General features: G+C 49.4%; 3 protein-coding genes across 5 annotated transcripts in view; 2 read left to right on the top strand and 1 right to left on the bottom strand.

Annotated features, from left to right (window-relative positions):
* On the top strand, nt 1-8,424 carry MPST (mercaptopyruvate sulfurtransferase). 3 transcript variants are annotated; one of them, XM_074871251.1, is made up of 5 exons: nt 1-146; nt 686-1,338; nt 1,954-2,069; nt 5,397-5,564; nt 6,306-8,424. In XM_074871251.1, the coding sequence occupies exons 2-4, from the start codon at nt 744-746 to the stop codon at nt 5,424-5,426; spliced, it is 741 nt and encodes a 246-aa protein (XP_074727352.1). In that variant the 5' UTR covers nt 1-146; nt 686-743; the 3' UTR covers nt 5,427-5,564; nt 6,306-8,424. The 3 variants fall into 3 exon arrangements, with proteins under 3 accessions (XP_074727352.1, XP_074727350.1, XP_074727351.1); XM_074871249.1 differs by lacking the exons at nt 5,397-5,564; nt 6,306-8,424 and having other exon boundaries at nt 3-146; nt 1,954-2,953; XM_074871250.1 differs by lacking the exons at nt 1-146; nt 5,397-5,564; nt 6,306-8,424 and adding an exon at nt 252-293 and having other exon boundaries at nt 1,954-2,953.
* TMPRSS6 (transmembrane serine protease 6) overlaps nt 1,758-17,498 on the bottom strand; it is a 44,983-nt gene continuing 29,242 nt past the window's right edge. The window contains exon 16 of the mRNA XM_074871247.1: nt 1,758-1,799. Coding sequence (XP_074727348.1) covers nt 1,769-1,799 — 31 coding nt within the window. The 3' untranslated portion in view covers nt 1,758-1,768. The remainder of the gene's footprint in view (nt 1,800-17,498) is intronic.
* KCTD17 (potassium channel tetramerization domain containing 17) lies at nt 9,697-17,345 on the top strand. The gene is made up of 7 exons (XM_074871252.1): nt 9,697-9,992; nt 10,617-10,725; nt 12,145-12,236; nt 13,771-13,866; nt 14,235-14,360; nt 15,100-15,244; nt 16,630-17,345. The coding sequence occupies exons 1-6, from the start codon at nt 9,786-9,788 to the stop codon at nt 15,193-15,195; spliced, it is 726 nt and encodes a 241-aa protein (XP_074727353.1). The 5' UTR covers nt 9,697-9,785; the 3' UTR covers nt 15,196-15,244; nt 16,630-17,345.

Raw genomic sequence — 17,498 nt, 5'->3', positions numbered from 1 at the left:
CGGGACGCACGGCTCGAGCGGGCGGGGCGGCACCGCCCGGGACCGGCCTGCTGGGAGGGCCCCGGCTTCCCCCCCCGCCCTCCGGCGGCGGCCATGGCTGGCGGGGACTGAGGGCGGGTGCTGCTCGACTGAGGCCCAGTACGGAGGTACGGGGAGGCGCAGTGGCTGGTCCCGCTCCTTCCCCCGCTGCTGCGCCAACGGCGGCCCCGCCGGGGCTGGGGGTGTCCGGGGCGGGAAGGGTCGCAGCGGAAGGCGGTGGGGGTTCGACCTGCGTGAGGGGTGCTAGGGGCCCGGTAAGGCCTCGCCTGGAGATGTGCTCCGGGGCGGTGGGAGCCGTGGGGCAGAGTCCCCCTTGTCGTGGGGCCGTGCCTCTCCCCGGTGCTTCATCCCTGGGGCTGCCCCGCTCCCCTCTTGCTGCTGTCAGCGCTGGCTGGTGGTCGCTGGAGGTGCAGGGGCCAGGTGGGCTATGGGGCGCTGGGTGCAGGACTGTGCCATGGCTGTCCTGCTTGGGGCAGGGTTTGGGCTGAGCTCTCTGAAACTATTTTCAGGGCTGGAGCATTTCAAACCCCTCACTGTAGGCTTCAGGACCTCAGTGCAGACACAGGTCTTTAGTCCCAAAATGCATCTTTGTTCAGTCGCTTTTTGTAAGACTGGTCTCTAATTTGTTACTTTCGTCCTCTTGCAGTCAGGTGGATTCAGGCAGACCCCAGAAATCAGGTAATCTTGGCCAGGACTTGGGAGCAATGTCGCAACAACTCCTCTACCGTGCTCTGGTATCTGCAAAATGGCTTTCAGAAGCCATCAAGTCACAGCAAGCTGGTCTGTCCTTGAGAATCATGGATGCGTCCTGGTATTTGCCAAAGATGAAGCGTGACCCGAAGCGGGAATTTGAGGAGCGCCATATCCCTGGTGCAGTTTTCTTTGACATTGACCAGTGCAGTGACCGTACTTCACCTTATGACCACATGCTGCCCAAGGCTGATGACTTTGCTGAGTATGTGGGGAAGCTGGGTGTGGGGAATGATTCCCATGTTGTGGTGTATGATGGCAGCGACCAAGGTCTCTTCTCAGCGCCCCGGGTGTGGTGGATGTTTCGGGCCTTCGGACATGAAGCTGTCTCCCTTCTGGATGGTGGTCTGAAGAACTGGCAGCAAGAGGGAAATGCGCTGAGCTCTGGGAAAAGCCAGGTAGCTCCCACAGAGTTCCACGCCTCCTTGGACAAGTCCCTGGTGAAAACATATGAGGATGTCTTAGATAACTTGGATTCCCACCACTTCCAACTAGTGGATGCACGTGCTGCAGGACGGTTCCGGGGAGTAGAGCCAGAGCCCCGAGATGGTAATGTGCCTCCTGAGACATTGGTATAATAAAAAGGGGCTTTATTTAAGGTGCCTGTCAGTTTGACTCCTGTAGAGGTAATAAAGGAAAATATGGTTGTCCTTTATGGGATGGTACCTGAGGCAGTGTATCCATCTGTCCTCCTGTCCTTTTGACCAGCAAGTGCCACTCTTTGAGAATTCACGAGTGGGGAAACTGTGTATTTTTTTTCTCTTGAGGGGCTCAGGTGTAGAACATAGCTTTTATACATCTCAAAGATACTCACTGGTCTCTTCATGTACTGGTGCTACTGTTCTCCTCAGAAGGGCCTGTGGAGGTGCTTCAGTCAGTGCCTCATCAGAATGGGTTGCTCTGATGTAGGGAAGATGTCGAGGGGACAGGGAGAAAAAACAGAACTTGACAGGATTGCGTCCATGTGGTAACTTGAAGGTTAGAGCCATCCTTCCTGAGTAGTCAGTAATCTAGTAAAGCAAAGTAAACAAAATTGAATTTATTTGTTTTAACAAAATATACTAAACAAGAAATACTCCTCGTGATGAGACAGAGAACAGGTTTTGCAATGGATTTGTCCCAAACAGTAGAGGTTAATTCCTACCTGTATTGTTTTTCCTCCAGGAATTGAGCCTGGTCATGTCCCTGGGTCGATGAACATCCCCTTCACCGATTTCCTCACAGAGTCTGGCTTAGAGAAGACCCCTGAGCAGATCTGCAGTCTGTTCCAGGAGAAGAAGGTGGACCTCTTAAAGCCAGTGGTAGCCACATGTGGCTCTGGGGTCACTGCCTGCCACGTGGCTCTGGGGGCATACCTCTGTGGCAAACCAGATGTTGCTGTGTATGATGGGGCCTGGGTGGAATGGTACATGCGGGCACTGCCTGAAAATATTATTTCTGAGGGAAAGGGCAAGACGGTGTAATAAGATGCTTCATTTCCAGCTGTGCAGATAATTTGCCTTGAAACGGGATTTGGAAAAGATGGGTTTAGCATTCCTGGTTAAGTGTCTTGAAGGTGTTGGATAACAAGTATGGTCATGTGGTGCTTTGGCACTTTCTCCTTACCCTGTTGCTGCTGCTTAGGAGCATAAAGATGACCTGAGCAGCCAGCTCTAGCTGACCCTGCTTGAGCAGGTGGAGTCAACCAGATGTCCTCTCAAGGTCACTTCCAACCTTAGCCATTCTGTGATTTTTGTGACCTTTTTATTGTATCCAATGGAAGGGAGAGACTCCTGGTCGTAGCATGGGGAAGTAATTGAGTTAAGACAAGCTCATGACTCGGGACATTCCACCATGTTCACTCACAGGATGGTCATACTCATATAATTGTGTGTCGTGATTCAGCTCTCTGCCTCTGTCCTAGAAGCCATCCATGCACTTTATGGCCATTTTGAGTGCAAAACTTTGGGGAAAGACGTGGCTGTTAAAGGGAGCAAATGTGGCTTCCAGTTGGCTCTTAGGTTAGAGACTTGGTCTGGATTTCTTCTTGCACTTGGACTCTAACTGCAATGTGTACTTAACCGGTTTTGTACCCCTGTGGTCCAAAATCCCACTTGGGGTAAAAGAAAAGATTCTGGGCTTAAAAAGGGTAAATAAACATGTGTTTCAAGGTCTTTATGCTGAATGGAACTTACGTGAGTGTTGCTTGGGTGATTCCTTTTCAGGAACTATTTTTATGGGATCACACTGTCTTGATTCAAAGAAGATGTTTCCCTTTCTCCATGAGTAGAACTATGTCCCTTGCCCTCAACAAGCTCTTCGGCCCAGGAAAGACAATGGCACGCCTGCCTCTTGGAACTTTTCACCATCTTTCTCCTTTCAGTCCTTGTTCATTTGCTTTTTGGCCTAAAACTCCATGTTAGTCAGTCACAGCTCTGTTCTTCAAAGACTGGATGTCAACTCACGTGGTGAAAATTGGACTGCATGTGTGTTTCTGTTCTTTCCATGGGACATACTATGTAACCTCAAAAAATTTAGGGGAACTGAGACCTACTGAGGAATAGCCTACAGTGGCAAGTATTTTTTTTTCCTGAGACCGTTGTCTTATATCTGAGAGTTGAAATCCCCCCAGATATCCCTGACCATGTTCAAGAATTTGTTCTCTCTAGGATTTTTAACTCTTAAAAAAAAAAAAAAAAAAAAAATCCTGCACTTATTCTGGCCCACTGATAACTTAGAAAGTTAATGAGACAAGTTCTGGTCTTGGGCTTGCAGCAACAGGTACCTGTGAACATCTGAGGATGATGGCATAATCCTTTCTAGGGAATGCTGTGGATGCTTATGGTCACAGATTTGCAGTGTCCCCTCCTAGCCACTGAATATGAGGGCTGGATCATTTCCTATTGGAGAGTGTTCGCATTTCCTTTGGCCTCTGTTAGCTGCAGCCCTGGCTTCTTGGGCTTGGCTTGCATGCACACAAGCTCTGTTTCTGCTCACCTCCTGTGGAGCTAGGGTTTCACTGTTCAGATGATTTCTTCTTCTGCCTTCCCCACCCACACATGCAGGCCAACCCTTCTTTCCACCCATTTCCAGTGACTGAAAGCATTCAATTTCCTTACTTACATCCATTCTAACAACCTAGCTCTTCAGGGACTTGGGGCTGGCTTTACAGCAAGTGCTGAGTATACAGAGCGCACGGGGGTCTGAAATGAGTGACCCTTCAGTATCCAGTGCAAGGCACAGATCTGGATAAAATAATAAACCTTTATATTTGCCAGCTTCCATTTTGTTCTTTGGGCTTAGACTTCCCAAAAGGGCTTCCTTTGCAGGTTACGGCATGCCTTGCAAATTGTTAAGACTTTCAGTTCTGGATCTAACTGATGGTTTAACTAATTTTCATCTTCCTGCTAGAGAAAGGTTTTCTACTCCTGTGCTTTATGAATTTCCCCATCCAGGTAATCACTGTGTTTTTAAAGGCTGGTGGCAACACCTTGCTTTATCCCAAGTGGGGTAATTTTCTAGCAACTGTTTCCTGCAGGGGAAAGGGAAGAACTAGTCAGCATGTCATGTAGGACATCTGATAGCAGTCTGTAACTGAGAGCACTTAAAAACAAACTTTAAGCTGAAGTATGGTGTTGACATGAAAACTAAAGGATAAGCACTGGCTGGGAACAGCAAGTGGTGCTAAACTGTGTGGAGGGGCCTCCTCATCTGAGCAACACTGGTGTTGCTTTTTAAGACACTTTTAACTTAAAGATACTTGTGCAGACAGTGTTGTCTAGTATGGGATCTTACAGCAGGATCTGGCTTGTGACATCTTTTTGGTTCGGGATTTCTAGCTTCTCCCACCATCAGTCAAGCTAAGAGGCTTTCATGTGGTGGGTCATTAAGGTTTAACACCCTGGGTGGGGCTGGAGGTGAGGCTGATTTTGTGACTATGTGGCCAGGCCCCTCCCCTATGTACAAACAGACAAAGCAGGAGTGCTATGCCTGCTCTGTTTCTCCAGGAAAATTTAGTTATTAGAGAAAATTGACATATTCTTTCAGACTTTGTTTATCATTTCCAGTGGGTGCAGGGGGCTGGCTTTCTCTCTTGTCCTTCCAGAGCATTTGGCAATGGAGCTTAGGTGCGGTTTCTTTTCCCACTCACCCCAGCAGACCCTGAATCTCTCTGCTTCCTCTTGAGACTGAGCTGCTTTTCTCTGTCCTGTGTGTCACAGGGAGGTGTCTGGTGCAGCCCATCCGTCCACCTGGAGATCACAAACTAAGTGAAAGGTTTCCCTCTCCCCTTGCTCTACGTTTTGACTATGTGGCTCAATGACATCTAGCAAGGCCCTTCCCCCTCTCTGGTATGTGTGCCAAGATTGGCAGTACTCAACTGCCCTTCTCCCACCTGGGTTTTGAACCACAAAATCTCAGTGGTTCTTCAGTTTCCTAGTTTTTGGCACATCTTTTACTAGATGCTTAGCTTTGCCTTGATTTCCCTACAGAGGAGAAATTGAGAACTTCCTCCCCACCACAAGATACTTTCTGGGATATGCCCTGTTACATCATGTATCAAAAATCTGTCCAAGAGTATCTTCTGATATTCTCCCTCCTTTTAGCTGAGATCTGTTCTCACACTGCAGGCAAGGCACTGGGAACATTGTGGAGACTGAGACGATGTTTTCAAAGCCTGGAGACTGCAGAAACCTATTTTGAGCCATAACAGATGCTACTGGACATATGGAACAGCTGAGGGGACTTGCACCAGGACTATAAATGTTCTGCAGATCTTTATGTCCCTGACTCAGTGGGTGAGTTTCCTATGGGAACTGAAAACTGGGAAGGGGAGAAGTGGGTATGAATGCAAATCAGTAATGTTGATGACTCCTGTGGAAAATTTGCCACAGGGAAAGAGGAATAGCATATCTTTGGTGGGATAGGGCTCATAGTGGCCAAAAAGTAGCCTAAAACCCAGCCCTGATGTAGGAAGAGGGTCACATTGACCTGTGGCTAATGAGACTGGAACTTTTACAGCTCTCTATATAAATTTGAGAATCCCAGGCCAGCATGTGAACTCTTTATTGGTTTATTGGTATATTTTACCATCTGCAATACTTTACTGAAGCAGTTTTGGACTCTGTGAAAACAGTCTGGTCAATGATTCTCCAAAATTAATCCCACTGTCCCTTGTTTTTCACGTCGTTTTCGTCCCTTGCCTTCCTCTTCCTTCCCTACTGCTGCCTAGCAGTCAGGTTGCACTATTTCACACTTCACTTCGCAGTGAACCTTTTGTTCCTCTGCAAACTTACCCAAATTCCAAAGCAGCCCTTCTTCTGCCAGTACTGCTGTCCCTTCACACTAATGGCCACTGCACGAGCAATGGTAGTCGCTATTACCTGCAGGGGCTTTTCTTGTTCCTCCCATCTCTCCTGGTCCCAGCTTGCAACCTGGTGCTACGTGACTATTCTCTCTCTTCCTCCCAGCACTCTTCCAGCAGAGGTGCTGAGTGATGCACATATACACACACACTTTGCATGCTATTTTGAATGCAGGTACATTGCTCACAGACCGCTTGAAGCACAAGGAGCTGGAGAAAGATAAGCTTGCTTGCATGCCATGGGACCTTTCTCTTCCTGCTCCAATACGCCTGGCTCAGCTGGCAGTCAAGCTGGGCTCTGTTGTCTCCAAGTGAACTGACCTCCTCCCAGGAGTTTTCTTTGCCCAGTTCCCTGTTGGCTTTATGGTAAAATGTCACAGCATTACTTGTCCTCCCCTCTCTACTTCCTAGAGAGAGGAGATGATTTCTTCTCTGGTGCCTCATGCCACAGTGTGTTCATTAACTAAATGATTGCACAGGTTTAGTCTCAGATGTGTGTTTCCAGCCTGTCAGAGTGGTGACACTGTCTGGGCCAACACACGGTGATCCCTGCTCCCACTACTGCTCCACAATGCAACAATTCCCTATGAGCAGCTCTGCAACGCCAGTGATGCATTGCATGCCTTGTACCCTGCTGACTCGTCAGGCTGCAATGTATGTATGAAACGCTGCAGCGTGTAGCTTTCTGCAGGTTTGTCACTGCAGGTCTGCTGGCTGCTGAACCAAGAAACTCTCAGTTTACTCCTTGCTCTGTTTTCCTTAACTCTTGTTCAGCCCATCAACTATCTACCCAGTGGCTGTCCAGTTTTTCTTGCCCCCAGTCTGTCTGTGCAATTGTCCCTGGGATTTAACTGGGTATCCAGCAGGGCTGTATGGCATTATGCAATCACACTGCCCTGTGTGAGCTCTTGCTTGCTCCTGTGTCTCTGTTTCTGTGCATATGTTTTATATATAGTTATCATCAAAGCAGGAGGAACAGCCATAGGATTACTTAAATTTATTTCTCCCCTGTTCTGTTGCTTGATTTTAATGGACCTTAACAAGGGCATGCTAGTTGTATCTCAGAACTATGTCTGGTGATGATGTGCAAATCGGGCCTGTATTTAGCCCACACCACTGACTCATCATAGCATTTCAGTTGGTAACTCACCCCAGACTGAGTTTTCACATAGTGTGGGGAATGCCCTGGCCTGGGGGTTTTCCAATAAATTTTGTGCTGTATGTTGCAGAAAAGACAGTTCTGGGAGTGGGAGTGGTGTACCTTGACCTCTTTCCTTACTCGCAGTAGACCTCTTTAGATTTACCAACCAACTTTTCACACCATGGCCCTGGGGTGAGCAAGACTTGAAGTGCTGGCCGCAGATGCAGTCTGGTGTTGATGGAAGAAGGTGTGATCTGAATACAGACCATCCTTGACCCGTGATCAGCATTGGCATGCAAGAGATTGGGGAAGAAGGCATTAAGAACAAGATATGGACCTAAGAAGGAGCAAGAGGCTGAGGGGCTGTGAGAGGAGTAAAGGGAGACAGCGTAAATTCTTGTTAGAAGAAGGAAGAAAACTAAGGCAGGGCAAAACTAAGGCAGGGGAGATAAGGGGCTATAGGCTGCCACCCATCTACTGCATTCATATCAGAGAGCCACAGACCTCACCCTAATTCTGTGCTAGAGCTGTGGCCAGCCCAGACAGGGTCCTGCATCCCTTGCACGCCAGAGTGCAGGGCAGAGCTCTCAGATTTGCCATGGTTTGACTCAGCCAGAAGTAAGAGGGCAACAGTCCCATAGCCCAGAGCTGTGTTACACTGTTGATGCTTCAGCTCAGGTCAGTGTTAGTCCAAGCATCTTTGATGCCCACCACTGCTCACTGGGGGCTGGTCCAAGAGCCGGCCACTAATTTGGGCCAATGTCTGCTCCATATAGGTAGGCAAAAATAATTTTTCATCCTCTCCCTGTTATTGGTCACTCTAGTGCTGGCCAGCTCCTGGTATAAATTCAAGGAGATCCAGAGTTACTTGGATTTACATCCTGCAGCAGCTGATTTTTTCTTGTGCTTAAATTAGCTGGAGGTCAGCTGTCTTGAAAGCTTTTCCATGTTACCCTCTCTTCCCCTCCTTCCCTTTTCACTCATCCACAGAAGGAGCAAAGTTCACACTTATATTATCTTTGTGAAGAAAGTCCTGGGTGATTTGGGGGAAGGGTGACTCTGCCTTCATGTCCTGTAATGATAAAAGGGAGTGATTTGTAAGTAAAAGAAGAGGGAAGGACAAAAAGAAAAGGAATATAAGAGTAAAATATAATGTTTCTCTTTATCCACCCTCTTCCCCCAATAAACCCTCACCTCAAAAGACAAATATCTAGGTGCAAGAACAGTAAAGTGTCTGCGAGGCACCACAGTGTCTCTGCAGTGCTGCATTGCCCTGGCAAGGAAGAGCCAGAAAGTTGCTTAGATGAAGGAAGGCTTTGGGCTACATTCAGGTGGAACATCAGCCTTTCCATTCCTAATACGCTCGAGCTGCTGGCAAGCACAGCAGTGCTTAGGTGGGAGTGGGAAAAGCAGAGCTGCTGGAGGGAGAGCTTGTTCAGGTTGTGCCTGTGCCAAGGAGTGCATTTGAACAGAGTCCCATGGGGCATGAGTTGCTGAGCTCTAGGCTCAGCCTGGCAGGAGTGAGTGGCAGAGGCTGGGCTAGATTCGGTACAGCAGGATTGGCACATCAGCCTCAGCGGGGTGATGGGTGCCTAGGGCAGAGGAAAAACACACAGAGCTAAGTTAATATGTGAGCGCTCTGTTGCCCAGACACAAACCGGGATGGCAGGAGCACAGGGGAAGGACGCAGGGGGTCTCTGTCTGCCATGGTTTGTGCCGATAGGGCAGCACAGGGGGCAGTTTGCTGAGTCAGCGACTCTTCTGAATTGGAAGCAAAATTACTCCTGCCCCCTGCCAGCACTTCATGCAGATCCAGGATACAGTTCCCAAGAAGCATCCCCTATGTACGTTAACAAGAAAGCACTGTCTGCCCATTTTGCAGCAAGAACAGCGTGGCAACCGATGCAGCACTGAGCTGTGAGACTGGGGTAATGCATCTCCTGAAGGGAAAGCTGTGGAGTACAGCGCTGACGGACTAAATCTGCTGACTGCCAGGGAGCAGGTTGTTCTTCCTGGCTCCGAGGAAGCTTGCAGGCAAGACCCAGGACTGGAAGCATGCAGACTACCAGCCGCAGGGCTGGAGTCATGTAGTACAGTGCAGCCCCCTTCATTGTAGCATCCTCATTAAAGGGATAGCGGGCTGGTAAAACTACAGTGCCCAGCACCCTTCTGTGCATGTCCCTGCAAACTACAGTTCCCAGAACCTTTTAATGAGCCAGAGAGGATGTCTATGGAAATAAATGCCGATGATATTTGCGTAACACCCTGCACCTCCGAAGTGCTGGCCGGCCCTTGGTTAGTGAAAACGGGAACAGGGATAAACCCAGGGAGCATCAGTGCTGTGGAGCTGCGGTTTTGCCCACCCGGGACTCCCTTGGCAGTCGCAGGGATAACCCTGGCCCCCAGGAAACACGGCTGCTGCGGAAGAGAGAGGCAGATACTAACTACAGATCCCGGCATTCTCCGGCAGACAGCACCGGCGGCTGCACGCTGGGAGGGGTGGGGGGTGTGAGTATGAGGATGGAGGGCGGGGAGGAGATGCAGGACGCCGTGGGGCTCCGCTGCACCTGGGACATTCCGCCACCCGCTGGCACCCAGGCCAAGTGGGTGAGGCTCAATGTGGGGGGCACCGTCTTCCTCACCACCAGGCAGACCCTGTGTCGGGAGCAGAAGTCTTTCCTGTGTCGCTTGTGCCAGGGCGAGGAGCTGCAGTCGGACCGGGTAAGGCAGCTGGGTTGCCTCCCGCACCGTGCCCCACCGAGCATGGGGAGGGCTGGAAGGGTGCAGGGATGGAGCTAGACTCACAGCTGCAGGAGTGACTGAGTGAAAAAAGCCTGCTCTTTCTCCCCCCTCTCCCGGGAGGGATTTCCCCTTGCCAGATCCCACCTTGCTGTGTTGTAGCCTGGCACCTGTCTTCCCAAGCTGGGGTAAAGAGAGGCCATCTCCCCTCCACCCCTGCTCTCCTGCCTCTCTATCACCCCACATCCCTGGAGCCTGTCTCCCAGCTGTATCTGCCTGACTCAGCCTTGTCCCCTATAAGAGGGCTTTCTGCTCTCCCACACCAGGCCTGTACACACAGTAGCAGGAGACAGGCCTATTTTTTTGGCCTTCTCAGCTGGGTTGATCCATGCTGAGGTGGGCATGCTGAGCATACCAATACAGGAGTTAAAATCCAAGCTGGGCTGACTTGGCTAGGGACTCTCAGGGGCCCATGGTTTCCAAGGAGTCTTAGAAATAGTGGACATTTTTGCTTAGGTTTGTATTTTCTTATAGTCTGGAGCATTTGAGGGTTGCTTACAAGCTTCCCATGGGATTTTTCTCCTTGTGGTCTATCTCTGTTGCTAGGATGAGACTGGTGCATACCTAATAGACCGGGACCCCACTTACTTTGGACCCATCTTGAATTTCCTCCGTCATGGGAAGCTGGTCCTGAATAAAGATATGGCTGAAGAGGGTGAGTCTTGGAGCTGAGAAACTTCCCACTTAACATCACTTAACATCACCTGCTGTAGCCAGGACACAGTAGGACTTGTTATCCTTGTTGTGTCTCATCCTCCTTCTGGAGGTTGATGTGGGGTGATTTGAGAGGGCTATCCCTGCAGCTCTTGGAAAGCATACCGATGTTTCCTTTACTAAAGCGATTCGGAGTAGGTGAGGAAAGCATTCTACAGGTGGTGTGGCTTCAGGACTGTCGTTCAGCAGAGATGTCACTGAGACAGAAGTAAGCAAGATCTCTCAGCTTCAATAAACCATTTTCTTCATATTTCTGATCCACTTTTAATCAGGCTCTGCGACTGAGTTTTCTGTTAATGACTGAGTGTTTCTAGTTAGGAATGAAAACCCAATGAAATGAAATGAAAGACCAGACAAAACCAAGCTCATCTGTTCTACTGACTGTAATAAAGACCATCATTAATCAGTGATAGGCAATGTATGCTACTAGTGCTCAGATGGACTGTGGGCTGCAGCAACTCCAGTGGAACAAGCCAAACAAGCCAATCCCTCATTCGAGGTTGACAGTGAGTCCAATAGGATAACTCAGTAATGTTACAGTGTTACCAGACAGCAGTCCCCAACACCTTGTTGTTTTTTGGATGCTAGAGTCTAACAGGAAGCCAATTTCAAAGACAGGCTGTGCTGTCCATCCCTTGCCAAGCACAGTTTCTGCATGTTCATTAGTCTTCTTGCCTCTCTCTCTGACATATTTTTACCTATTACAAGGAGAGTTTTCTTCAGAACAATCTTATAATTCCAAAAATATATCTAAGCAATGGTACAGAATTGTAAGAAACACAATTCTGAGGTGTTTCTTACTTGACATTTCTTGTAATCCTGAGGTCAGATAGAGTTCATCCACATTTTTAACATCAAATCTGAAGCATAAACAGGAGTCCCATTCATAGCTTAACATTGCCTTTTGTACCTGATGCAGACATTCAGGGTGGCATAAAACTAACCCATTAGACAATTCATGGCTGAATGAGGGACTTAGAAGAGGTCTGAGTGTGTCAGGTAGTGAAGGATATCTAGTGGTCATTGAGAGAGGCTGGAACCTACATTTATTCTCTTTGGCCAGTTATCTGGTAAAGGTATTAGCAGTCCTTGGCATAAGCCTTCACTGGCAGTGCCTATTTCTGTAGTAGCAGGCAGCATAAGGAAATTGGGGTGAGCATTAAAAATGCAATGCAGAGAACCAGGGTTCAATTCTCTGCAGTAAGAGTTTCAAGCAACAGAAACCTGTTAAAAAGTGAGACTGCAGTGTCATTTCTTCCTATGGACCTTGGGAAGCTCAGAATTGATCTTATGCAAGCCAAAAAACGAAGACAGGCTGTTAACTTTCTGTCTGTGTGGTCCTTCTGTCTTTCTTTCTCAGGGGTTCTAGAAGAAGCTGAGTTCTATAACATTGGTCCTTTAATCCGAATAATAAAGGATCGACTGGAGGAGAAGGACTACACAGTAACTCAGGTATGGAGAGAAATGGCAAGGAAAGATAGAGTGGGGTGGGCAAAGGAGAGAATGTGGAAAGGGAGAGGTGAGTCTACAGGGAGAACAGACTTGGGAGAAGCAGCAAAGAAATGGAAAGAAGTAACTAATTAGAGTATATGTGCTAATGTCTACATAGCAAAACCTTGCAGGGATGTGCTGGTTTTGGCTGGGGTAGAGTTAATTTTCTTCATAGTAGCTAGTATGGGGCTATGTATTGGATTTGTGCTGGAAACAGTGTTGGTAATTCAGGGATGTTTTAGTTACTGCTGAGCAGTGCTTACAAAGCATCATGGCCTCTTGTGCCTCTCCCACCACCCCACCAGTGAGTAGGCTGGGGGGGCACAAGAAGTTGGGAGGGGACACAACTGGGATAGCTGACCCCAACTGATGCCAAAGGGATATTCCATAGCATGTGATGTCATGCTCAGCATGTAAAGCTGAAGGAAGAAGAAGGAAGGGGAGGACTTCTGGAGTTATGGTGTTTGTCTTCCCAAGTAACTATTATGCGTGGTGGAGATGGCTGAATGCCTGCCTGCCAATGGGAAGTAGTGAATGAGTTCCTTGTTTTGCTTTGCTTGTGTGCACAGCTTTTGCTTTATTTATTAAACTGTCTTTTTTTCAACCCATGTGTTTTCTTACTTTTACTCATCTGATTCTCTCCCCTATCCCGCTGGGCGGGGGGGGGGGGGGGGGGGGGGCGCGGGGCTCTACGGGACAGGCAGTGAACAAGCAGCTGTGTGGTGCTTAGTTGCCAGCTGGGGTTAAACCATGACAAGAGGACAGGCTACTACCATTTTAGTTACTATAAACAAGTTACAGGCTTGTTTTGCATCCTCAGAAGTAATGCTGAAGGTAGCCCCTGAAACCAAATCAGCTTCTCTAGCTGTTGGAAGAAGGCAGCTGTTTGCTGTTGCTTATGGAAGAATGTTTATGAGGAGGGCGAAGGTGTCATGGGGAGGAGGAATCTGGTGTGGGGAGTCCTGGGAGTGTAATCACAGTGAAGGGCATGGGGGTACCTGTAGAGAAACCTGGAGGGAACAGATGAAGAGATGTCTGTGGAAGAGTTAAATGCAGACAGTGAGGCATAAGGAATCAATCTGTCTTCTGGGAGAGTTGGCTGATATCTCACTTTTCATCATGTCCTCCTCAGGTTATAAAGCCTCCAACAACAGAGTCACTTTGCACTCACAGAACCCAATCAGCATTTGTGGCATTTGCATAAATGACTTTGTAACAACAAATGCAAACTCCCCATTGAAAGAGCCCATTATCTTCTGGGGACAATGAAGGAAGCACACAGCTCAGTCCCTCCTCTCCAGAAGAGATAACTGTTTTTCTTGCTCCCCATGACAGCATAGTATAATGTTAGATTGTGGTTTTCACTCCCCTTTAACCTGGGACATGGGGAAGAGGACAGGTCTGTCAAGGAGGGCTACTACAACTTAATTCTGCAGGAGGGCAACAGGCTTTAGCATCTGACCATTGTCAACATGCTCTGCAATTTTGCTGTCAGGTGCCTCCTAAGCATGTCTACCGTGTGCTACAGTGCCAGGAAGAGGAGCTCACTCAGATGGTTTCCACTATGTCAGATGGATGGCGCTTTGAGCAGGTATGAAGAAGGTAAAGGAGAGTGGGAAGGAGTTGTCTTTTGGGGAAAAGATCATGGATACCATACAGTCCCCAGGCAAAGCACCTTCCCTTTCTGAGAGTACTGGGTCAGTCATTGATAGTGCTGTCACACTCTCTTGCCCCTTCTCTAGAGGTTTAGAGGATACTGTGTGAGATTAAGTTGTTTTGCATCCTGGCTGGCTCCTCTCCTGGTTCTGTGTGCTGTCTCCTCAGCTCAGTTATGAGGCCTTTCTACTGGGGGTATGGATTGGACTCCATGCTGCATGGTAGGCTTTCTGCCTTGCTCCCCAGGTGGAGTGGATGTTTGCAGTAACATGTGCTTGTGATTCTTGCTCTCATCTTTTCTAGCTTGTGAACATTGGCTCATCCTATAACTATGGAAATGAGGATCAGACAGAGTTCCTGTGTGTGGTTTCCAAAGAGCTGTACAACTCCCACAGTGGCCTGAGCTCTGAGCCCAGCCACAAAGCCAAGGTGAGACCAACTTTGCTATGGCCCTGCTCCCATTGCTTATGAGATCCTTCACTCTTGTTTGCTCCCTCTTTCTTTCCTCTCTTCACTGGGACTGTGGGGCTCCTCAGTGGTGGAATACAGGGGCTTGTCCTGGTGTTCAGCACCATGGAATTACACCCATTGCCCAAAAGGAGGAGTGCATGTGTTGAGAGTGGTGGTGCCCGGCTGCGTGTGGCAGATGTCTTTAGCAAGTGGCCCTGACACTTCTCATGCTACTCTAACATACCCATCATGCCTCCTTATGACCATGCTGTGTGTGTCACTTTGCCTCTAGGGTGTGATTTCTCTGAAGGTTTTGCAGCATTCTCTTTCCTTTTACTGAGTCCCAGCCTAAGGGGCAGGAGATCACCTGCTCCCCTTCTGAGGGAAGGACAGAAATGTGTGGCACTACATCCAGTAGTCCTAGGATACAGGAAGGAGCACTAGTGACTAGGATACAGGAAGGAGACTGGTGGCAGTTGTTGGGCAGTGGGATCATAGCACCTGCAAGTGGGTTAGATAGCTCTGACATGATGCTCCAGAGGAAGACAAGTCTCTTTGCTCCCTGACCCAGAGCTGTCATGGCCATGGGGAAAGGTCCCTTTTTATTCCAATGTTGTGACCATTGCTTTATTCCCTTGTGTGTCAGAAAGAGTTGCCATGGCTCATCTTGCAAGTATCTCCACTCTTTCTTCCCTTTGTCCTGCATGCTGGGCCACAGAGCACAGAGGAGGACCTGGAGGAGGAAGAGCAGGAGGTGGAGGAGAAGGCAGAGGCAGAAGCAGAAGCACAGGAGAAAGATGCAGCAAATCCTTGAGGAAAATGATAAAAATAACCCCTCAAGAATAGACCCGTCCACCTTTCTGGTGAGAGCTCACAGCTAGCAGCAGGAAAGGACTAGAGCAGGTGTGGGGTGTGGGGGCAGTCCTCTCCCAGGAGCAGGAGTCTCACTGAAGTTAAAGCTGACAGGGGAGAGCTGTTACTGTGGCTGCTGCTTTGTATTTTAAACTGTTTGGTTTATTTAGGGTTATATTTTTGTTTGCAGACTGTCCATCTATTTGGGATTGCAGTAAAATCTTTCTTCCTCTGGACCCTCCCTCCTGCTCCCCTCCGTGTCCGTCCCAGCACTGCCACCTACCTCCCACCCTGCCCCACTCACCAGCCTCCAGCATCCTTCCCTCTTCTGTCTTTGCCCCCCAGAGCTCAGAGTCATCCCTGCCCGGAGCCCTATCTGTCTCTGCTCCTCACTTTTCCTCCTCTGCAGGTGCGTTACCTGTCTGCACTCTCAGCTCCTGCCAGCCTGAGCTCTGCATGAGTGACTCACTTCCCTCTTGTGGGTATGGCCCTGGTTTGTAGAGCTTGGGGAGGGGAAGGAGGGAGGGGAGGTTCAGTCATCCCCAAGGTGTTTTTTTGGACTCTCATCCTATGTGTGCCTTTACCTGCCAAGCAGGCCCTGTGGCTCCAGACCAGAGGCTCTGGCAGCAGAAAGGAGGGCACAGCTGGGAGAAATGAAGAGGAATGGAAATGAGTGCAAAGCAGGCAGGGGCGGCACGGGGAAAGGGGGAAAGTCTGCCACGTGTCTGCCTGACACACATGCCGGAACATTTCTCCAGACTGCCGTCCGCAGCTCCTTTGCTGGCCAGCCTGAGAGCAGTTTGCAGAAGGCAGCCTGTTATTTTCCCCTCCCGCTCTCAGTTCCGTGGGCTTTTCTCCACCACCTCTGTCAGGGAGAGAGCGCAGTGAGAGAGGGTGGTGAAGGCAGAGTGGAAGCAGCCAGTTCCTGCTCCAGATGTTCCCGCTGTGTGCGGAATGAGTCTCTGTGCTCTGCCTCCCACCCAGGGAGCCTGTCTGGCCAGCGTGCATGGGGCTGGGTACAGAAAGCTTTGGAAGGAGGATTCCTCTCTCAAACTGGAAAACTGTGGGGCTCTTGTTAAACCAGAGCTGCTCAGTGCCACTCTCTGTCCTGTTGGAGGGCACTTATTAGCTGTCTGACATTTTCTCCACATCTTCAAGAGCCTCCTTGTCCATGGCTGTGAGACCTAAGTGTTACTCTCTTAAAAGTCAGTGTATGTTAATCACATGGACTTTTCCTTCCTTTGTCTCTGATCTCCCACCCTCACTCTTCATCTCTTTTCCTTTTCTTCTGTTCTCATTTCCTCTGTAATTTCCCTTTTCCTGTTTCTCTCCTTTCCATGCTCAGTCACTTTTTTCCTGCTGTTGATTTTGTTTCTCTCTTTCTCTTCTTCTCTAGCTGTTACAAGCCAGAGGTCTGAGGATGTGATCCCAACACTCCACTCCAGCCTTTTCATTTCTTGTTTATATCTTTATTTTTGTACTGCAGTGTACAGCAGCCCCTTGCCCCACAGTGACACCCCCTAGCCCCCTTCACTCTTGACAATCAGCCATTCTTTTTTACAAACTCACCTCTGAGGCCTGAGCCTCCAGCCCTGGAGGAGGGCAGATGCTTCTTGGAGTCCCTGGGCTGCTGCAGGGGCTGGAGCCCACGTCCCCCATCTCTGCCTAGCAGGCTGGCTTTCCTAATGTCACAGTGGCCCCTGCTGGGGACATCCGTGCAACTGCAACCTGCGGTCCCTTCCTGAGCACCCTGGATGCGACCGGAGCCCCGAGGTGGTGGCAGCTGTGGAAGGACCAGTGCTCGCCCTTTTGCTGTTGGAGGAGCTGGTCTGGGCTTGTGGCCAGAGGGCAAATGCAGAGCCACTACACTTTTCTGGGCCACCTGCACTGCTCGCGGGGTGTCCCTGTGCTGGGTATCACTCTCCTTGGTGCCTCCCTCCCTGTCCCCCAAAGCAGTCCTGTGTCGGCAGGGTGAGGAGGAGACAGGCATGCTGCTAGGGTACCAGGAACACACCAGGAGATCCCTGTCTTGGGGAGCGAGGTGTTTGCTTCACTGCTGTGTCTGAAGATACAAGGTTGTAACTCCTGAATAAAATTCACAGTCTGTTCCTCCTTGCCGCCTCTCATTTCAAGTGGCAGAAATTTGGTGCTGGTAGAAAGGGGTGGGAGCTGGAGAAGTGTAGTTTAGATTCATCACCTGGAGCCACCGCAAGCTGCTTGTGCTGTGCTTCTCTTCTGTGGGCTGGTGGTACTTTCCACTGCATC

Source organism: Strix uralensis, chromosome 5 (assembly GCF_047716275.1).
Source record: "Strix uralensis isolate ZFMK-TIS-50842 chromosome 5, bStrUra1, whole genome shotgun sequence".
NCBI classification, from domain to species: Eukaryota; Metazoa; Chordata; class Aves; order Strigiformes; family Strigidae; genus Strix; species Strix uralensis.
Note: the sequence above shows the minus strand (reverse complement) of the source record. Positions and strands in the feature narration are given on the sequence as shown.